This window comes from Hypomesus nipponensis, chromosome 22 (assembly GCF_054491055.1).
Source record: "Hypomesus nipponensis isolate SF chromosome 22, ASM5449105v1, whole genome shotgun sequence".
NCBI classification, from domain to species: domain Eukaryota; kingdom Metazoa; phylum Chordata; class Actinopteri; order Osmeriformes; family Osmeridae; genus Hypomesus; species Hypomesus nipponensis.
Genome location: NC_140382.1, coordinates 16,566,553 through 16,588,954, shown reverse-complemented (window position 1 = coordinate 16,588,954; position 22,402 = coordinate 16,566,553). Strand labels below are relative to the sequence as shown.

The 22,402-nt window shown below is 49.6% G+C and overlaps 1 protein-coding gene across 7 annotated transcripts; it reads left to right on the top strand.

Annotated features, from left to right (window-relative positions):
• The first annotated feature begins 150 nt into the window (after positions 1-150).
• tjp2a (tight junction protein 2a (zona occludens 2)) lies at positions 151-22,400 on the top strand. 7 transcript variants are annotated; one of them, XM_084687758.1, is made up of 24 exons: positions 151-291; positions 5,017-5,155; positions 9,979-10,032; positions 11,799-11,923; positions 12,234-12,336; positions 12,550-13,264; positions 13,467-13,570; positions 14,174-14,327; positions 15,355-15,466; positions 15,773-15,903; positions 16,231-16,315; positions 16,534-16,684; positions 16,941-17,049; positions 17,162-17,381; positions 17,552-17,736; positions 18,093-18,188; positions 18,299-18,378; positions 18,813-19,023; positions 19,226-19,326; positions 19,509-19,730; positions 19,998-20,099; positions 20,330-20,593; positions 21,034-21,119; positions 21,325-22,400. In XM_084687758.1, exons 3-24 carry the CDS (start codon positions 9,988-9,990, stop codon positions 21,491-21,493), a joined length of 3,570 nt encoding a protein of 1,189 aa, XP_084543884.1. In that variant the 5' UTR covers positions 151-291; positions 5,017-5,155; positions 9,979-9,987; the 3' UTR covers positions 21,494-22,400. The 7 variants fall into 7 exon arrangements, with proteins under 7 accessions (XP_084543884.1, XP_084543880.1, XP_084543881.1 ...); XM_084687754.1 differs by lacking the exon at positions 151-291 and adding an exon at positions 3,677-3,783; XM_084687755.1 differs by lacking the exon at positions 151-291 and adding an exon at positions 3,685-3,783 and having other exon boundaries at positions 9,976-10,032.
• The last annotated feature ends 2 nt before the right edge of the window (positions 22,401-22,402 follow it).

The following is a 22,402-nucleotide window of genomic DNA, read 5'->3' as shown; positions in this document are numbered from 1 at the left end:
AAGAATTTTATTTATTTTTCAAACAAGAATAAATGACTCATGTTGGTCGAAACTGACCCCCCCCCCCCCTCTCTACGGTCACGTGATGTGCAGTAGGTACGACTCACCTGCATTTTCCAAAACCACGCCTTTACCTGTTAGAACCAGGAAATCCTAGGCCTTGGCGAAAATACTTCCCTTGTGTTTACAACTATCTCGGGTGTGGAATTATTGAAAAGTAGGATTAAAGAGTATTTTTCAAGCAGCCTACTTTGTGGGCGCAAATAACTTACCAACTTCGACCTTCACTTGGTACGTATCACGCATTCCTGAAAAATTCTTTTTGTGAGTAGTCACTACATTCAGTCATTTAGCAGACGCTTTATCCTCACTCAATGCCTTTTATGGTATTCGATTGTTAGCGTTCACTGTTTGGTTTCAGTCGGACTTTTACTAAAAGGTCGTATCCCTGTAATGAATTGTTTGATTTCAGTTACCATACAAAGGCCCGTGTGTTTTTACGTTTTCTGTAAGTCTGCGCGTAGAAGTGAGTGACATTCGTTCCGAGGACGTTGTTCACTGTTGCTTTTGTTGCTTCAATCCAGTTTGTTCACAGTAAGGATTCAGTCTTGTTTGAACATGAGTGAGTTACCAGGCTACTTCTGTTGGCAACCATGCAGGGCACGATTAAAGTGTTTTGGGGTCAGGTTGAACAACTCTGCTCAATTTGTTTAGCTATTGTTGAGTGTTTCTCGTTTTGTGTGACAGGTCAAACCGCGTAGGCCTCAGTGAAACTAACTACACATGCGAGTGTAGGTGTACCCTGACGACCACAACCGTGTGGAGGCGTCTATCGCTCAGATCTAGGGTAGTCTGGCTTCCTATACAACCACATCGGTAAATGTATGGTCGAGGACAGGGCAAGCCTTTATCGTGGTCTGAGCAGGTGTGTGGTACCGTAGGTTTCGGCGTAAGATTTAGTAGGGGCCGTTTAGGAAATAATTACGACTGTCCATGAAATGTTCACACATGCATTCATACTAATGAAAACGTACATATCATGGTACGGGGCTGGAGCCCCCTAAAAGTTTCATTAGCCCCGCCAAACATTATATTAATATTTTTTCTTAATATTTTAAATCAAGATGTGTCAATTTCTCTTCCTAAAACCCACTAGAGGACACTATTTAAAAGGATATTAAAAAAAAAAAGTTTTGCCTGTGTAGTTTTGCTGGGTCACAGGAAAAATTTTAGGTTTTATCTAGGGGCTTATCCCCCACAAAAGTGGGAACCTAGATTTGCCCCTGGTACATATGAAATGCTCACACAGATGCATGTGAAACATGTTCACACACTCTCATATATGAAACGTTCAAGTCATATAAGGATGAGTAAGAAGCTGTGCAAAAAAAAGTTGTGAAAGGTTGAATTTTTTTGTTGTTGAAAAAGGCTTTTGAAAAAAAACGTCATCATCATTGATGAGTACTTAATGAGTACTACTATTTTCTAGCCTAGAGCTTGAAGGCTACTCTGCTCTAGGCTTCTCTGTTCTCCTCACCCTTTTTGGGGGGAAAAGTTGAAACAATTTCTTCGGAAAAAACGTTTTGAAAGGTTGAGCATCGTATGTTAAAATTCTCACGTGTGAACTCACGCACGCAGTGGCGTGTGTCGCTCCCTCTGTCTTAACACGCTAATGACAAATTTATAGTATTGCGTAATGTAGGAGGCAGCGGAGTAATGCAATGATAATGCAACACGTGCGGAGTGACAAGGGCTAGGGCATCGTTCTGCTTATGTAAAGGCATTAAAGACAACCAAACAAGGGATAACCACTCTTACCCGCCACAGCTTTCCCATTAGGGCTCCTCAAGAGTTCGAGTTACACAGAAATGTACTCGGAGGTGATGTTCTATTCAGACAACGCTTTTGTTTGTGTGTCCTCCATCTCAGAGTACCTCGTACCGATTTGACATGAATATGGATTTTAGTTCATATTTTATGAGAAAATAACAGAATTTGAAACACCATTTCCCCCCTAGAACTACCATGGTGGCTCAGACCATCACAGATTAAGGATTAGGTTTTTGATCCTTCCACAAAATATTGCAGTGCTGGGATGTGTCTAAAATGTTTCCTGTATCCCAGGTTTAATATGTGTCCGGGGGTAAATGATTTGATTCGATGAATGGTATTCAGAGTAAACAAAATATTTTCTTCACTCTCTTTTGGTGTCCTGACGGGTTTACCTCTGGCTTACCGGTTTAATGTAATAGTCAGCGATTACAGTATGTACAAAACATATTCTGATATTTGGGAGTTTAGTGTGATGACAGGGAATGTGTGTGTGTGTGTGTGTGTAACTGTGTACCGTGACAGGGCTCCAGCTGGTGAGCTCTTCCAAAGAGTGAGAGAGGTTACAGGATTAGCGTTGTTGTACTCGTCGTGTGCCGACGTCCCCTCTCCACAGATGCCTATGCATGTCCCTCCTCCTGAATTTGCTTATCTAAGGCTCCTATACAATGTCTGATTCTATAGGTCCAGGCCTCGCATGCTAATCTGCTGAACGGAATAACTATACAGGGTTTAAGATTCTACTGTACAGCGGATAACCAGATCAGTGGAGAGGGAGTCCATGTGAGGCCGTCTCCCGGTGCTACTCAACCCCGTTCATGCCCCCCAGACTTGGTCCGTGTTCAAGGCAGTGCTCTTAAACATCTCCATGTTTTTTCGTTACCTAACCACAACCAAACAGCGGCGGTTATTTATAGAATCACTGTTTTTTTGGGTCCTTGGAGCTCTTAGGGATTTCGGTGCCCTGCTCTTTGGCAGGGAAGTCTGCCCTTCCCAGGGCTAGTCCAGCTCAGTAATCCAGACGTTCAAGCCACTGGAATATAAATCCTAGCGGGAGCTGTGATTGGCTGGCAGCCGGCTGGGCGTTGTGTGTTTGTCACGGGCCACGGTCGCGTGCTGTCAGCTGGTGATGCAGAACACAAGACACAACCCCCGAGCATGTGTGTGTTTGTGTTGATGTGTTTGTGTTCGTCCGTGTGCGTGTTTATTTGCTAGTTTGTTTGGGATATGCTAGGACGGTTTGGGGAGGGTAGGAAAGGGTACATAAGATGCGTGTGAGTGTAGTAAATGGGAGGTCCTGGGTGTTAATGGACAGGAATACTAAACCTGCAGGGGGATTATGGGAGGATGGGCTGGGAGCGATGCATGATTTGTCGGGACTTAGTACCACAATTATCCTGCCAGCAGCAGCACCCGAAACAGGGTTTTCATTAGTGTAATGTTCAGAGATCTCCCAGGGTTACGTAACAGCAATTCCCCCCCCCCCCCCAACTCCCCCTTGCGGCTCCGCCCACCGCAACGTGGATGTTGTTTCCCTTTTGTTTTTTTTGGTCTCTTTGGGAAAACCAAATGGACATCCTTCCGAGGGGGGCGGAGTTGGGTGGGCAGTGAGGGGCGGAGCCCGTGGCGTAGTAGTCGTGGGCAGAGCAGAGGGAGTCGCGCCGAAGATGAGTGTGACGGTGGCGAGCGAGCAAGCGAGCGCAGCAGTGACGGAGACAGCTGAGCGCTCGGAGATGTCTTGGGGTTTTGTCAAAGAGCTCAGGGCCTGGCAGTGAGATGTGTTAGAGCAGAGCCAGTGGGTGAAGGACCGAGCTGCATGAGGGGAGGAATAGGATTAGTCTTAAAGATGAAGTTTAAGAAGTTCATCACAATCATGCAGGCGGCCATGGGGGTGGTCCCCCTCAACAAACGAGAGCTCCTGCCACCAGGCAGGAAACTGTGGAGACCGCCGGGGTGAGTGTGTGTGTGGGTGGGTGGGTGGGTGCGTGAGTAATGACAACCTACAAGTTCCTTCATGTGCTTGGAATCTGCAGAACTGCATTTGGGTTTGTAGAACTACATTTCATGGATGTTCTCATTGCTGCTTGAAGCGATTCCACATTTCTTATAGGAATGTTTGTGTTGATACTGTGGGATTGATGCCTTGCTTTAGAATGTTCCTCACGGTTCAGCGTTCTTTAGACTGTTCTTCTCTGTTCTTAAAATTCTGTATTGTTCATCATTGTTCCACATTCTTTAGAGTATTCTTCGCTGTTCATTGTTCTCTAGAATGTTTTTCACGGTTCATTGTTCTTTAGAATGTTCTTTGCTGTTGGGTATTCTTTATGTTCACTGTAGAGTGAAGGATGTTCAGCTCAGTGTAACAGTGCCTGCAGGTCATAGTAAAGCTGTACTGTAATTGTGAGCAGTCCTACTGTAATTGTAAACATAGCAGATTATATCACAGGCCTTCTGTACCAGCTCTCCTTAGATGACCCAATGTGTCATCACTCACTGTGCCAAGTCGTATAACAGTACATGGAACAACAGGGGATGGTTCCGTGGAACAGAGTTTTACTGCAAATCAAGAGGTTCTAGATTGAACCCACTCCTGGATGTCGCTGGATATAAATCTGCTAAATTAATGTCATTTGGGCGCTGATGATAGCTGACTGTCCCCTGCTTAGAGCAGCTGCTCAGGTCTGGGACTAAGGGGGTTAGTTGGAAAGCCACACCACACGCTGGTCATATGGTCACAGGTCCCATCAAGGTCAACTGCTTTTTTTTTTTTTATTCACTCTGGTTCTGAGTCCAAGCATATGTTGCACAATGCTGTTACATCTTCACTTAGACACTGCTATCTCGCCCAATGTTTCTTAGTGTGTGTGTGTGTGTGTGTGTGTATCTACACGTGTGTGTGTGTGCGCGTTGCATTGCGTTGTTTTGTGTGTGGGTCAGTGTTTGTCTAGTCAAAGCAAAGGTAATATCTGTGTTAACTCTTTGCTAGTGAACCAGATTTTGGGTTGAACTGAAATATTGACATTTTGCCTTTGCCACAAACAATATCTGTTTTTCACATTATCTTCGCTGTTTTCATCAAAGCTATATGAAAAGTAGTTTTTGACCACAGTTCCAAGTTTTTTTTGTGTAAAGTGTATCAATGCAGATCAAATATCCTATGTAACAGTTGTTTTCCTGTTTCCGTAGAGAACAGCCTAGTAGAGACCAGTCCAACACCGACCTGTTCCGGTCCAGCTGTTCCTGGGACAGATTCTACTGGACCAAAGAAGCCCAGCACCTCTACCTCGGGCGTCTCTCTGCACCAAGCTACTCTGCTATTCTGAGGGTACCTCTCCAGCTCTCTCCATTTACATTTAGTCATTTAGCAGACACTCTCATCCAGAGCGACTTACATTAAGTAAAGGGACATTCTCCCCGAGGCAAGTAGGGTGAAGTGCCTTGCCCAAGGACACAACGTCATGTGCACTGGCCAGGAATCGAACTGGTACCCTTCGGATTACTAGCCCGATGCTTTACCCGCTCAGCCACCTGACTCCCTCCATCATCTTCACTGGGCTGTCTGAGTGGTCGGCCTCTCACCAGTGCCAGCGCTTGCTTGGCTTGGACTGGGTTCACAGCCCAGATAAATTAAGCAGAGTGGTTTATGGGAGTAATCTCCATGGGAAAGGCAGACTGAGTTATTTGGATGCATGCTTTTGTACGGTCATAGAAGTAAGGGGTAAATCTGTATGGAATGTCTGTCTCTTATCTTTCTCCACTTGCTCATGTTTGCTACTGACAATGTGTCCAAGGCCCTTGTCCTCTTGCCCTGGTTTGAACACTACTGCTCCCTGCACACACATCCCACGCACTGCCTTTCCCTTTTTCCCTCAGTGCAAATTCACATACACACGCATACTTACACACACACACACACACCATAACTAAGCATTTGAACCAAGCAGACTAGTCTTATTGCTGTGCTGTATGTGGACAGACTATTGTAGAGCTGCCCAACCCTGTTCCTGGAAAGACTGTTGATGTTATGTTTATTGTGCTATTGGAATGGCCGAGATTGCTCTACTATCTCTCATTTGGTATCTCATTGTGCTTAAGAACTGATACTGTGTGTGTGTTGTGGCGAACACATAGAGGTATTTTAAAAGGTAAACAAGCTATCTAACTACACACAGATTTGACAGTTACTGAAATTAACTTGGTTAAAGGAACTGAAATGCATTTATTCTCTAAACATTGAAAACGATTCGATGAGACTCATTTGGCAAGAGTTAACACCGTCTTTGGAGGACCGAAACGTTCTTTGATGGACAACATTTCAAATGAGGAGTAAAACGTGGCTTTATTATAAACGGGATTTATTTTATAATCTTGTTAAAATATCAAACAATGTTTCAACCCCGTTTTTGGATTTGGTACATTATGTGGCTTACTGTGGTCGCCTGGGGCGCTCGTGCTCACTATGGAAAATATGCCGAAAAGTGTTATTCGACAACGAATCTTGTTTAAGACAAGTTTTCAGTCGTGTTACCGGCCTCCATGTGTTCTGTACTGCGGACACAGCAGTAGCGGTCATTTAGTTTTCGAGTCCTTTACGTCGCTGTGACAGTGCATGATGCCCGTTAATGGAGGGAGACTGTTCTCTTTGAGCAGATATGAGACTCAGTATTTTAAAGTAAGTGGTCGATATAATTTTTATATATGAGTACTCACTTGGTCAAAAGTGTAAAATATAAGTGTGTTATAATTTCTGTCTAGTTTTGGTGTGTATTCACTAAAGAGACGTTTCAAAAGTCACGAGACCGAATTGAAAGCCTGTTTGATCCACCTGCTACCAAAACTGGAGGGTCCCTCAGTTCAGAGCTATTGTTGCACTTTATCTGATAATAGTGGGCTATTGTGCTGGTAGGCAGCTTTTTAGAGTCAAATTAAACATCCGTTTGGGGTGTTCGTAGCTTATGTTGCAAAATGTGTCGAGCGTTTTGATTGTGGTTGAGGATGGCCGCGGTTAATCGCAAATAGCAGAAATGATTCATTTTTTAAACTGGTTGAACGGTGCTTGTTTTAAGTTAACCGTGTACTAATCTTAACGTTTTCCGCCTGTATTTAATATCCGTCTGCTAAAGGTAAAACGGCATTTTTTAAATTGCCTGTAGCTTTTTTCAGTTTCAACTAGAGGGCGCAGTGTTACAACTAATTCGGGGTGGTTTTTGAGGTCATGAGGTGAGCAGATTTTCAAGCAGTGGATGGTTTGGTAGATAAATCTAGACCCGGTTGTCCTGTATTATCTTATGTTTCATCAACAAGTGTGGTAGTATGTTGACAAATGCTGTGTAACACGTGGCACACTTGATGACCCTACAAAGTGTGGATTTCCATTGCGTACTTGCATGGTTTTATGTCTACGGTATTATGTCAACTTGGTTGTTGCCCGTTGCGTGTGTAAGCGCCTGCGAGTGTGAGAGAGAAGAGAGAACTGCATGCTCTTTTGTCCATGCCAGTGACTGATTTGAGATTAAAGGATGTGTTCCTTCTAAGCCTTACCCATGAGGATAGGCGGCCTTCTGCTGTTCCATTCATTTGACAATTTAAACTCGTTTTCATCACAGAAACTGTGATGGTGCGTCAATTCTTGCGTAATTCCCGAAGAGGGCACGACTTTAGTTGGTTTATCATTCAGGGGAATGAATGCAGAGAGCTGTAAGCCTGTTATTTGCCTCACCACCAGAGGTCATCAGCACTCCCACTGTTCATCCCTGAGATGTGACCATGCCCTGACAGGAAAGCAACGCATTCATTTAGCAGATGCTTTTAACCAAAGCGACGACAGAGGGCGATTTCAACCTGCGACCTTTTAAGCGCTTCAGTCAAATGCTCTCCTACTAAACTACGCCCACACTTCAGTTGAACACAGCACAGGAGTACATCTCCACACAGCTACAATGTAATACTGTAGTTGAGATGTTATCATTGCACTGTGTCATCTGCCCACAAAGTCAAAACACCTAGTTGCAAACTTAGTATCAGTATAGTCAAAGTCAGACGTTTTAGGGGACATGAACATAAGAATGACACATTTTTGAGTGGAGGCAGTCTTCTGTGTCATGGCACATGTAGTTGTTTTAGAACCAAAAAAAAAGCATGACCAGTACCAGTACACCGTGTGACACTAATGAGCAGTGCTGAAGCTCTTGAGCTGGAGCTGCTTCTGAAGAGAGGCCTCAGGAGGACAGAATCTGAACTGAGAGGAGCAGCCACTGTTGGGAGGTTTCCTAATCTCATCCTCCTGAATAGTGTGTGTGTGTGTGTGTTTTCCTGAATATTTCCCTGCCAGATTTCCTTTTATGGTGTGTTTCACAACGGCCATGTGGTAATACCCTCACTGAATCACAGGTAGTGTCAATAGTATTGGTTTTCCGACACCCTGCCCACACACACACACTGACAAACCACACTACCTCATGTTGACTCGTGTCAAGGGTGTGGTCCTTTCTATCAGGAGTTTCCCTTGACTCCTCATCTTTTCTGTCAGACACTCAAGATGTGGGTTACACTTCAGATCTGGCAACCTGGATGCCCCCCATTTCCACAAGATTCACAAGAGAAGTCAGCAGAGCCAAGCTTTTACATTGGTTTATGCTCAGTAAAGATGTCAACCTAGCCAAACAGTTTGACGCTGAGCATCGTAGTCTAGGATCCATGTGTCTGAGTTCACCTTATAGTTTGATACAACAGATTCCTGGTTAACAGATGGTTTTCAGTTAGTGTACTAATCTGTGTGGGATGAATGCTTGCGATTATATTGTGTGTTATTGTGTGTGTTTTATTTTCTTTCAGTGGTCCATCATTGTGTGTGTGTGTGTGAGAGAGAGAAAGAGAGCGAGAGCGTTTGTGACAACAAGCATGATTATCGGTGTTATTGTTATGCACGGGGTATGTTCAGTGTACTTTAATCATTTGCGTGTACACGCCAGTGTGTGTTTGTGTGCACGCGATTGTGTGACAGTTTGTGTATGGGATTGTTTGAGAGGTAGAGTTTATGCGATTGTGTATGTGTGTTTACCCTGTCTCTGGACGGTGGGATTTGCTCTGAATGTAGGCCATCAGAATCCCTCTTACGTCAACAGCAGGCAGGCAGGAAGGCAGGCAGATGCAGGGAGGAGGGAGGAGGTGGCTCTGGGGCTGGGCTGTGGAGGAGCTGGAGGAGCACAGCCCAGCAGAGCACCGCTGGAGGTAGAGAGAGACGGACAGAGAGAGAGAGAGAGAGAAGCAGATAAAGACGAGCAGACAGACAGACAGACGCACAGGAAGGAACATGAAGACGGTCCTCCACCTGCACAGGAAGTGGGCCCACACTGTGAAGGCCATCCGCATCCTGCAGGGGCTTGTGAGTGACTGGCTCGCCATTAGAGAGGCAGACAGACAGGCGGAGAGACAGACAGACAGACAGACAGACAGGAAGGTGGTTTGGTGGAGAGACAGGTAGACCAATGCTGTGTGTTGCTGGGAAAAGTGAGGGAAGTTGAACTGTGGTTGAGTTTTTGAGGAGTGGGTGAGTAGACAGCTGACTTGTGTAGAGTCTAGTCAGCTGGGTGAAGCCAAAAGGTGTGTGTGTGTGTGTGTGTGGGTGAGATGTCAGATGGCTCGTCTATTCCGTTAGTTAAGCTGAGTCTTTTCAGTGGTGCGAATCATTGCAAGCTGTACAGCGGCATGCGTTTGTGTGTGTGTTACCTGTGCATTGTTTTAAGCATTTTTCCAACTTTATTTTAAAATAAGTTGGAAAAATGCTGAAGGTAGCACAAGGGCACTAAGCCTTTCCACACTGGTGTAGCCCAGTGTTTTCCAACCCTGGTCCTCAGAACCCCCTGCCCTGCATGTTTTCGACGTTTCCCTGCCTCAACACACTTGGTTCAGATGAATAGTTTATTATCGACTCAGCAGAAGTGTGTTAACAACCTATTCACTTTAACCAGGTGTGTTGGAAGAAGGGAAACATCAAACCCTCTCATGGCAGGGGGTCCCACAAGGACCAGGATTAGGAACCATTGTTTTAGCAGTTTCACCAGGGCTTCAAGGTATCAGTGAAATGTGTGTCTGGAACCTTCTTCCCTCCTGGCTGGTTGACGTGCCTGTGTCTCTCTCTCCCAGCAGAACCCGGTCATGGAGGAGACGGTGTGGGAGCAGTACACTGTGACGCTGCAGCGGGTGAGTCTGACTTCACGCCCCTACCTCTCCTTCTCCTCCTCCTCCTACGCGTCCTCTTCCTCCTATGCCGCCTCCTCCTCTTCCTCCTACGCGTCCTCCTCATCTTCCTCCTCCTCCTGCTCTGTCTCCTCCTCTTCCTCCTCACCACAGCAGTCTCACCTGCTCCGCGCAGCCTTCCAGGGCCATCCCTATCCACTAGTGGGTTCTTTTTTCAAAATGGCCGCGAGCGTATTGTTTTTCATGACTCGTTGAGAGGGAGCCTCAGGTGTTTGTGTGTACGGACCTGTCAGCCCAATCGGAGCACAGAAGTGTTATAGGTGTGTCGTTTGAAGCACGGCCACGCTGTGCGGGCAGAGAGGTAACAGTCCGCTGGAGTGACAGCCCGGTATAGTACTATATCACATATCAGTACTATGTTACTGCTGTAATGCTGCCTTTCTATGTTAATACTGATAACAGTGATGTTTGTCGCTTTGCATGACTTGCTGTTTAGTGAACTGGGTCACAGTGCTTTCCAAGATCATGTAATCCTGTTTCCATCGCACGGACGCACACACTCAACACATGTGTCCTGCCTGCTTAATCATGCTGATCTCATGTTGGTTCATGTTCTGAGATTCTGCTCCTGGAAAGCCGCTCTCCTCTCCTCCACTTCCCTGACACCTGCCAGCTGTCAGCGTGTCACACTCCTCCGTCCATCCATCATCTGTCCTCATTGGACCGACTTCTTCTTTGACTACAGTCGTCTTGGCATTCTCGTCCTCTGCCTCGCGCATCACTTCCTGTTTATGTATAAGCCAGTCGCTCGGCTCTTTTTCTCTTTATCATTCGTCATTCTGTTTTTCTCACTCTCTTGCTATTCTGGATCGTTCCATCGCTCTTTTGTTCTCTCTCCCTCCCGTTCTCTCTCCCTCCCGTTCTCTCTCCCTCTCTTGTTCTGTCTCTCCGTGTCTCTCACTCTGTTTCTCCCTGACCATCTGGCCTAGGGGCAGATGTGCCGGGTGGTTGTTTTATTACAGATGGGGAGAGAGAGGGAGGGTGATGGGGGGGGGGGAGAGAGAGAGAGAGGGTGATGGGGGGGGAGAGAGAGAGAGAGAGGGAGGGTGATGGGGGGGAAAGAGAGAGAGAGAGGGAGGGTGATGGGAGGGGGGGGGAAGAGAGAGGGAGAGGGAGGGTGATGGGGGGAAAGAGAGAGAGAGGGAGGGTGATGGGGGAGAGAGAGAGAGGGAGGGAGGGTGATGGGGGAGAGAGAGAGAGAAAGAGGGAAGGAAGGTGGCGGGAGAGAGAGAGAAAGAGGGAAGGAAGGTGGCGGGAGAGAGAGAGGGAGGGTGATGGGGGGGAGAGAGAGGGGGTGATGGGGGGGGGGGAGAGAGAGGGGGTGAAGGGGGGGGGGGAGAGAGGGGGAGGGTGATGGGGGGAGAGAGAGAGGGGGGGAGGGGGAGAGGGAGGGTGATGGGCTTCATCAAATCCCTTGCTTTAATCTCTGGCCAAAGCAGGAGCAGGTACACACTACCGGGCTGGGTTAGGGGTGGGCGAGGAGCATCAGGAACACACACGCCAAAGTACACTTACACACAGAAGGGATACAGCAGAGATACACACACACACACACACACACACACACACACTGAAGACCAACAGATTATCATCTGCCCATAGTAATATACGCACATTCATTAGTTTACGTGTAGTCATTTTGAGTCAGTTCACATACAGTATCTCTCTGCAAACACAGCTCAGCACAGAGCATGTTTGTCTCTTTACAGGACCCTAAGATGGGCTTCGGCATTGCAGTGTCGGGGGGGCGGGACAACCCCAACGACGAAAGCGGAGAGATGTCCATAGTGGTGTCTGACGTGCTGCAAGGAGGGCCTGCTGATGGGCTTCTATTGTACGTACCTCCTGTCAATCAACTTCAGGGACATAGCATGATTGGTTGTCTCACTTGTAGCTTAGTTTTGACCTTGTGTTCCGCTGTCACAGTGCTCTATCTCCTGAGCTATCAGAACAATAATTATAAAAAATGTTTTCATTTAGCAGATACTTTTATCCAAAGCTATATATGGGTCTTTTTTTTTTTTTACCCGTTATCTCTTGACTTGCAGTCAAGTGCTTGACCATTGAACCACACCCTCGTCTACATGTTACTGTTCATTCAGTGTGGATCACGTCAAGCTGCGTCCTGTTTGTGTGTTGTGCAGTGAGAGCGACCGTGTGATCCAGGTGAATGCCACCTCCATGGAGGGCGTGTTCCACAGCTTCGCTGTACAGACCCTCAGGAAGTGTGGAAAAGTAGCCAAGATAGTAAGTCATCTGTCTGTCAATGATGCTAGTTCACAATCTGTGTTTGTAAACTGTCAGTGTGGTGGTTTTCTTAATTCTGTCCTTCGTCTGATAGTTAAGGTTAAAGACTGTGCCAATGTTGTAGTTTAGAAATTGTTGAAAGTAAACCTTAGTGACGCATTGAAAATGTGTGTTTCGTGTCATCGACCGGACGTGCTTTTTGAATCCCAACAGACGGTCAAGAGGCCACGGAAGGTTCCGGTGAACCTGAAGCGTGACCCTTCCCCCGACGACCGCGTGTTCAGCAACGACTACAACGACGACTACGACCAGGACCGCCGCAGCCTCTACAGCAGCCGCAGCGGACTGCCCGACCGGGACCGCGACCACAGCCTGGAGCGGGTCGGAGGCTACACAGACTCGGGCTACCAGACCCGAGAGAGGGACTACGGCCGCGAGGAGCGGGGTCGGAGCACGGAGCGCAACCTCGCCCCTGAGCGAGCTTTCAGACGAGACGGCAGCCAAGGTCGGGCTCTGGACCGCGACCACAGCCCCGACCGGCGCTATCGCAGCGACCGCGCGCTGGACCGCGACCACAGCCCCGACAGGCGCTATCGCAGCGAGCGCATGCTGGACCGCGACCACAGCCTCGACAGGCGGTACAAAAGCGACCGCACGTTGGACCGCGACCACAGCCCCGACCCGCGCTACCGAGGGCCTCCCAGTCCCGACCGCGGCTCCGAGCGCGGCCGCATCCCCAGCGACCGCGACCACAGGAAGTACGAGCCGCGGCAGGAGGAGCCGATGAGGAGGGCCGGCAGCAGAGACCGCCTGGAGCGCTCGCCGTCGCCCCCCGCCATGCCCATCCCCATGGCCTGCCCCCCGCGAGACCACGACCCCCTGGAGAAACCCCTGAACGTGTTGCTGCTGAAGAACAGGCCCAACGAAGGTCAGCGCTCTGCCTCTGGAATGTGGGGAGGGGAAGACCTTAGTGGTACACAGTTTGACTACACATCTACATGTGCCAGGGTCTATCCTAGAACCGCACGTGTATACAAGTGTGACCTGAAAGAACCATGTTCTCTAACCATTATGGTTAGTTAGTTTGTTTTCCCAGCCCATGTTCATACGTGTGTGTGATGTGTTTGTAGAGTATGGCCTTCGACTGGGCAGCCAGCTGTTCATTAAGGAGATGACCAGCACAGGCCTGGCCTGCAGGGATGGGAACCTCCAGGAGGGGGATATCATCCTGAAGGTAGGCCCCAGACACAGCTGCCCCCCCGGGGGGCTGGAGGGACCCATGTCTGCCCCTCTGGACTGACCTGGAGATTTATCTGTTGTTCTACCTGGTCTTTCTTTTCCTCCCTTTCCTTGCACTGCCTCTCTCCATCTCTCTCTTTATCCCTCTCTTCTACTCTTTCTCTCCCTCTCTCAATCTCTTCTACTCTCTCCATCTCTTCTACTCTCTATCTCCGACTTCTCCATCTCTTCTACTCTCTCTATCTCCTACTCTCTCCATCGCTTTCTTCTACTCTCTCCATCTCTTCTACTCTCCATCTCCTACTTCTCCATCTCTTCTACTCTCCATCTCCTACTTCTCCATCTCTTCTACTCTCTCTATCTCCTACTTCTCCATCTCCTACTCTCTCCATTGCTTTCTTCTACTCTCCATCTCTTTCATCTCTCTCCCTCTCTCTTCTACTCTCCATCTCTTCTACTCTCTCTCTCTTTCTTCTACTCCCTCTCTCTCCCTCTCTATCTCCTACTTCTCCATCTCTTCTACTCTCTCCATCTCTTTCTCCTACCCTCTCTCTCTCTCTCTTCTACTCTCCATATCTCTTCCTCTCCCTCCCCCCAGATAAACGGCACGGTGACAGAGAACCTGTCCCTGGGGGACGCCGGCAGGCTGATTGAGAAGTCTCGCGGCCGCCTCCAGCTGGTGGTCCAGCGCGACCGGAGGCAGGTCCTGATCCGCATCCCGCCGCTGGCCGACAGCGACTCTGAGCTCGATGGTGAGAGACCCACCGCCACACTCCGAGCCAGCTGCTCCTACCCCATGTGACCTCTGAACCCGTCCAGCCCATCGCTCTCCGTGTCCCGTCGTAACGGCCTAGACTAACGTGTTAACGGGGGGGGGGGGGGGGGGGCATGCATGTTTTCCTCTCTGGTGTGTCCTGTTTCTGTTGTTTTTGTGTCTGATAATAAAACTGAAACAAGGTCATGCACTCTGTGACACTCGCCCTTCATATTCTTCTTCTATGTTGTTTGGTTTCTGTTCTTTATGGATATTTACATTTCTCTGTTCAGCATTGACACAGACTTTCGTTTGTTTGGAGATGAAATGACGCACCTGTGTGTTTCCATCTGAGGTGGGGCCGACCTGCTCCATCTCTGCACCGCACAATAAACACAATGGCCTCTCTACTGATTGGTTTTGGCAGTTTTTAGAAGTATCACGTGATATCTGGCACACCCTGTGATTGGCCCAGGCGTGACTGGCGGGGGGGGGGGTAAGAGAGCAGAGCTGATCCTGGGCCCTATGGGGGGGCTTCAGTTATTTGTGACCCACTTTATTTGATTTAGCTGTGTGTGTGTGTGTGTGTAGGAAACTGTGTGTATGAGTGAGAGCTTGTGTGGATGTGTGCGTGTGGGCATAGTAATGTAATCCACCTTTATAATCCGGCAATTGGATATGACGGAATTTCATTATGTTCTGGTCCGGAGAGAAGCGCCTGTCAGCCTGGCCTGTTTGGACAGGAGCAGTGAGGTTCTACTGAGACACGGGGGAAGCTCAGCTGTCAGACATGCTGGCCTGGCTGTCATCTGTCCTGGCTGTGCTTTGGTTTGACCTCTTTCCCTCTGTCGCTTTTTCTCTCTCCTCGTGACCAGTATTGGTTGGATATTACCTCTATCCTCCCTCCTTCTGTTGGGGTGAAATACTGCTCCCTCTCTTTCTCTGGAGTGTTCTACTGTGGTCAGCTCCATGTCCACCTGGCAGAGTGAGGAGTCCTAACACGCCGGTGACGTTCTGTGTTCCAGATCTTTCCGAGATCGAGTCGTACCGCTCCTACTCGCCGCAGGACGACCGGCGCGCCGTGCCCTCCGACCTGTCCTCCCACTCCTCCAATGAGAGGCTCCGAGAGAAGCCCAGGTGAGCAGTCACTTCCTGCCTCCTGACGTCAACACTGGAGGAACACTCAGCCTACACTGCTGAGGTTGCAGGCACATGTGTTTTCATTTGGGATAGTAACACAGTTTATTCCAGTACACAGATATTAAACTGTCACAGCACTGTAGCTGTGTTGGTGTACTGTACTTCAAACATCACACATTGCATTTTGCATCACCAGAGTTAGGCTTGTTTAAATGTAGTTTAGTTTTTAATAGATTACAATAATAGGACCCAATATATACTGTCTGTGTACAAACGTGTCACATGATCACTATGCCTCATCAGGGACGATCCTCCTAGCCGCCTTGCGAAGATGGGCGCCAAGGCAACGCCTTTCAGACTTCCAGACCGACCTGTGGATGACACGCCTCCCCTTCCTGCTGAGAGGGAGGAGCCTCGCCCGGACACGCCCCCAGGTGCCCAGACCGGCTCTCTCCAGCTGTAACCCTGCACCACGCACCATCACATAAGGGATTAGAAGCACGTATGAGCTCTAACATACCAGGGCAGTGTTTCTAACAGAAGGTGTTATATTTGTGGCGGTTGGCAGGAACGGAGCCAGACGTTATAAAAATGTGGGGCTCAGCCCAACCTATGTCCTAGTATCGGTTAGATGTGAGTGTAGATAGGGAAAACAAGCAGTGCGAGCGAGAAATGTATTTGCATTCATTTGAGCGCTAAATAGTTTTTGGAGCTTTACGTAATACAAACCTGGACTTATATTGTTATATTTTCCTCCACAGCACCTGTCGTCAGTGTTGCTCCCAAACTGCGCGCTGCCCCCAAGACCCTGCTGAAGCCCAGTCTGGAGGACCAGGAGATCTACGGGTGTGTGTGTGTGTGTGTGTGGTCAGAATGGCGAGTGTGCGTGTGAGACATAGTGTGTGTGTGTGTGTGTGTGTGTGTGTGTGCGTGTGTGTGTGTGGTTATATGACGTGCTGTACTTGTGTGACCTACCTTCATGATCTGTGTGTGTGGTTGTGTAACGTGCTGTGTTTGTGTGTGGTTGTGTAACGTGCCGTGTGTGTGTGTGTGTGTGTGTCCAGGCCCAACACTGTGATGGTGATCTTCCAGAAGGGGGACAGTGTGGGTCTGAGGCTGGCCGGGGGGAACGACGTGGGCATCTTCATCGCTGGGGTCCAGGAGGACAGCCCTGCTGAGCTGGAGGGACTGCGCACCGGGGACCAGATCATGAAGGTACACGCACACAAGTTCAAGTCTTTTATTGTCAGACGCACAGAACAACACAGGGTCAGACTGGGCACTGAAATTCTTCGGACAAGACAACGCAAAGCAACCTGGCATAACATGACATAAGTACACAGAACATAGATTACATCTATGATCAGCTCAAATATAGTAAACCTCCTAATATACAAATAGTTACAATCATGACAGATAGACAAGGGTCACACACTAACCATGGCGTGTGTGTGTGTGTGCGCGCGCTCAGGTGAACAGCATGGACTTCAGGGACATGGTACGTGAGGATGCTGTGCTCTACCTCCTGGAGGTCCCTAAAGGAGAGGAGGTCACCATCCTGGCCCAGAGCAAGCCTGAAGGTGTGGTAGACCTCCCGCCTGTGCACACCTCACACAGATTACCAAGCAGTTGATGACCCCTGTTAGACAGTCACATCAGGAATCAGAAGTGGTGTGTGTGTGTGTGGTCCAGTCTACCAGGACATCCTGGCCTCAGGCAGAGGAGACTCCTTCTTCATCCGGACACACTTTGAGTATGAGAAGGAGGCTCCCCAGAGCCTGCCCTTCTCCAGGGGGGAGATCTTCAAGGTGGTGGACACGCTGTACGACGGCAAGCTGGGCAACTGGCTGGCCATCCGCACGGACAAGGACAACCAGCTGCTGGAGAAGGGCATCATCCCCAACAAGAGCAGGTGTGTGTGTGTGGGGGGGGGGGGGTGCATGTGTGTGACAGTGTGTTAGTCTGTGTGAAAATGAATGCTTGTGAGCGTATGTGAGTAAATATGTATACAGGGTGTGTGTGTGTGTGTATGCATCTTCAACAAGTGTTTGAAATGTTTCTCCTCTTCCCCTCCCTCCCCAGAGCCGAGCAGATGTCCAACGTCCAGAATGCCCAGAGGGTAGCAGCCAACGACAGGGGAGACTTCTGGAGGCTGCGGGGTCAGAGGGCGGCCAAGAAGAAGGACCTGCGGAAGAGCCGTGAGGACCTGACGGCCACGCCCCTCACCACGCGCTTCCCCGCCTACGAGAGGGTGGTCCTACGAGAGGGTAGGCAACAATACTGTCAACAATACTACAGTAACAATACTGTCAACAATACTACAGTTACAATACTGTCAACAATACTACAGTAACAATACTGTCAACAATACTGTCAACAATACTACAGTAACAATACTGTCAACAATACTGTCAACAATACTACAGTAACAATACTGTCAACAATACTACAGTAACAATACTGTCAACAATACTGTCAACAATACTACAGTAACAATACTGTCAACAATACTACAGTAACAATACTGTCAACAATACTACAGTAACAATACTGTCACTCGTTTAGCAGATGTTGTTCAGAGGGACTTGCAGTAATCCTTTCACATGATCTTGTTTGTCCTCAGCTGGCTTCAGAAGACCTGTGGTGCTCTTCGGACCCATCGCTGACGCCGCCAACGAGAAACTGGCCAATGACCTTCCTGAGGAGTTTGTCATAGCCAGTGAGTGACTGCTTTGTGGGTGTTTCTTCTGTTGTACTGGGTCTGGAGGTGTGAGGGGTGGGGGTTTTGCGGGACTGTCTATGACTGGTGGGTTTGTGTGTTTCTAACAGAGACTGAGCCCAAGGATGCTGGCAGTGACAAGTCCTCAGGGGTGGTGAGACTGAACACTATCCGACAGATCATCGAACAGGTAAGACGCCCCCACCACCATCATCATCATCATCAACCTCTTGAACTTACAGCATCCACGTTCTCACTACCAACCTATCTAATTTCTACATCATCATCATCATCCCTTAGCCACCTCATCCTCTCGGCTTACCTTTCACAAGCCACATTATGTTAGTGTCTCCAGGCCTCCAGCCCCCCGCCCTCCAGCCCCCCGCCCTCCAGCCTCCAGCCCCCCGCCCTCCAGGCCCCGCCCTCCAGGCCCCGCCCTCCAGGCCCCGCCCTCCAGGCCTTGCCCTCCAGGCCTTGCCCTCCAGCCCCCGCCCTCCAGCCCCCGCCCTCCAGCCCCCGCCCTCCAGCCCCCGCCCTCCAGCCCCCGCCCTCCTCCCATTCTTCTTCATATCAGTCTCGTCATTAACAGGCACCTTATCCTCCCTTTGTCTCTGCACCCCCCAGGACCTCCACGCCCTCCTGGACGTGACCCCCAAGGCAGTGGACACCCTGAACTACACCCAGTGGTACCCCATCGTGGTGTTCCTCAACCCGGACAGCAAGCAGGGCGTGAAGGCCATGAGGAACCGCCTGGTTCCCGGCTCCAACCGCAGCGCCCGCAAGCTGTACGAGCAGGCGGTCAAGCTGAGGAAGACCTGTGGACACCTCTTCACCTGTACGCCCCTCCCTCTCCCTCCCTCCTGGACACTTGTCTTACTCTTTGACCTGTTATTCCCCTGTAAAGTGTTGCAGAAACTCTAGCGACACTTTACGTTAAGGTTACATTAGCTACCATGTAACTATGCAGCTATAGTGGCAGCATTTTGGGCACTCAGGAATTGTCATGTGTAGACTGACGTCTTGTCTTGTCTGTCCAGCTACTGTGGATCTGAACTCTGTGAACGATGCCTGGTACGGAAGCCTGAAGGACTCAGTCCGAGAACAGCAGGAGAGAGCTGTGTGGGTCTGTGAGGGCAAGGTAAGGGCGTGGGACTTTGTGCTTGTGTGTGAGTGCGTTCTAACTGCTTTCGTCACTGAAAGCTGTGTTTTTGATCATTTTGCAATCTCACCTCTCTCACTCTCTTCCTCCCTTTCTACCTGTCCATCCCTCCCGGTCTCTTTTGATCTTCCTCTCTACCTCTCCCCCTCCCTCCCCCTCAGCTTGATGGCTCAGAGGAAGACCTGGATCTCCATGACGACCGGATGTCCTACCTGTCGGCCATGTCAGCTGACTACCTGAGCATGGACAGCCGGCTGACCAGCGACTACGAGGACACGGCCGACGAGGGCGGGGCTTACACTGACAACGAGCTGGACGAGCCAATGGACGAGCCGCAGGTGTCGGCCATCAGCCGCTCCTCGGAGCCCGTGCTGCCAGAGGAGGTGGGCCTTAACACCTGTCAATCATCTGTCGGTCACGTGTCACTCAACGTCAAACGGTCATTGTGTCATTCTGTGTCACGTGTGAGATTCGTATGGATGGTTTAGACACTCCTAGCTGTGTGTTACCTCGACTGCCTTTCTAACGCTCATGAACACCCATCATCTAGACCCATCATCTAGTCAAACATGTCATTGTCATGGTTTGAGTGTTGTGTTCAAGCATAGTGAGTGATAGTGTTCATCCAGTGTGTCTGTCTCCCCCTGTAGAAGCCCCACCCTGTCCCCCCCGCACGCATGAGGAGGTCTGGGAGCAGGGAGGTCCTGAGAGACCCCAGCCCTCCCCCCTCCTTTGTCCCTGAGCCCCCCAAGGTGAGACTCCTCACCCTAAACCTCTCTCTCTCTCTCTTACCCTCTCTCTCAATTACCCCAGACCTCACCCTAACCCACACCTCATTTCAACCGTAACCCTCACCCCTAACCCCAACCTTCACCCACACACCACCTAACACTCAGCCCAAACATCACCCTCACCCCTGATGTTGCCCTGTGGGCATGTCTACTAACACCTCCCCTCCTATTGGTCTGGGTGGTTCTCCCAGGTTAGGGCCCGTGACTCCGCCCGCGGCTACGACTCCCACTCCAGCAGCACCATCAGCAGCGAAGCCCCAGGGGGTACCAAGCCGGCTCCTCCCCCCGTGGCCGTCAAGCCCAGCCTCCCCCACCTCCCCCAGGCTCCGGCCAGCCAGGCCGGGGAGGACCCGGCCAGCCGCTCCTTCATGGGGAAGGTGAAGGCCTTCGAGCAGATGGACCACCTGGCCCGGGCCCAGAGGATGCTGGAGCTGCAGGAGGCCGAACAGGCGCGGGTCAGTACCACCTGCTTCTCCTCAGTGCCACCTGTTTCTCCTCAGTACTGCCTGCTTCTCCTCAGTGCCGCCTGGTTCTCCTCAGTACCGCCTGCTTCTCCTCAGTGCCGCCTGGTTCTCCTCAGTGCCGCCTGGTTCTCCTCAGTACCGCCTACTTCTCCTCAGTGCCGCCTGGTTCTCCTCAGTACCGCCTGCTTCTCCTCAGTGCCGCCTGGTTCTCCTCAGTACCGCCTGGGACTCTCCAGCCCTGCTGGCGGGAGAACACGGAGAACATGCGTGGATAATAAACCGAGAGACTAAACTTATTTCTCTTTCTTTTCTTTTGTCTGCTCTCTGGCTGTCTTGCTCTGTCACCTTCTTTCTCTCCCTCTGTCTTGCTCTCTCCATCTCTCTCTCCCTCTCTCCGTGTCCTCCCTCCTCCACGCGCTCTCTCTCTCTAGCTGGAAATCGCCCAGAAGCACCCAGACATCTATGCGGTCCCAATGAAGCTGCCCAAGCCCAACCTGAACCGCCCCCAGCCCATAGGGTAAGACCACGCCAGCCTCGCACACACAGATAGCCACAGCAGCTCCAACGTTGACTCTTTTGACCTTTTGAGGAATTGCATTGAAACGGACATAGGAAGATAGTTTCATATTTCAGAAGGGAATACGCTGTATGTGACAACACAGCGTTACATGTGATGAGAGGATCCAAGAGCTCTCATGTGTCCTGCTGTGTCTCTCTCTCAGCTCCAGCTCCAACCCCGAGCCCCAGAAACCGCCCTCCAGGCCCCCGTACTCCGAGTCCCGCGGCCAGCAGTACCATGACGACGAGGAGGCGTACCGGCGCCAGCTCGCCGACCAGACCAAACGTGGTTACTATGGCAACCCGCAGAAATACAAAGACACGGAGCTGTAGAGTTTGAACGGATGCCTGCCTAAGATCCACCTTCTTCTGCTTCTCCTCCAATCAGGGACTTGATGTGTCCGAAAAGTCTTTTCGATTGGATTGGATGAGGACGTGTCCTGTGCTCTGTTAGCCCCGCCTGGTGGCGGGGTCAGAGATATGACCAGATTCGAATGTGTCTTAACCGACGGTACTGATCTCAACCATGATCATCAGCCATTTCTCCTTCTCCCTGGCCTCTCCGAGTCATCACAAATGCTTACTGATGGAAGTCGCTTACCCTGTAGAGTCTGTACGTATGTGTGCCCCACGGTTGTTTTTATAAACCTGACATTTTCAGTGTATTTATCTTTTACTTTCCATTCACGTATCCGATGCAGTATAAAACAGCTTATGCAACTAAATGGAGCTACAGCTGCTCTCTGTGATCTGCCAGTGCTTGGCTAGAAGCTGGAGTATCTGTCTTTCTATTTCTAAGGTTACTTCATCCATCCAGATGTAGTAGTTGTATTCCTCCGTGTTGAGGGGTGGTGCTTGTGGAGTCTCCTGTATGGGAACCAGCACGTTTTAAAATGCCTTACACGCTTGGGGATGTCGCTTCACTGAAAGGACAAGCAAGCATGAAGCTCTTGGTCCCAATGTTGTTACCATCGGGTATGGTTTGAGAAGAAAAAAAAAGCTTGTTTTATTTCTTTTTTTGTGTATTAGTTTCATACAACCTGAGACAGTCACTGTTCTGGCGTCTCCTGTGCTTATACTATATATATAAAATATATGCGCGTATACTCAGAGACGCTCATCTTTTTATACCTCAGAATCACAATATACGTCTTCATGTCTGTTTCTTTATACTGAATGTTTGATTCTTGATTGATCGAGTACTCAAATTTCTGGAATAAATACAAATAAATAATTGTTACT

Bases quoted from the DNA above. Each gene is read 5' to 3' on its own strand.
- tjp2a (XM_084687754.1), top strand. From the start codon at position 3,677: ATGAAGTTTAAGAAGTTCATCACAATCATGCAGGCGGCCATGGGGGTG. The intron at 12,337-12,549 runs GTAAGTCATCTG...GAATCCCAACAG, and splicing joins GTGGAAAAGTAGCCAAGATA to ACGGTCAAGAGGCCACGGAA. The intron at 16,685-16,940 runs GTACACGCACAC...GCGCGCGCTCAG, and splicing joins CCGGGGACCAGATCATGAAG to GTGAACAGCATGGACTTCAG.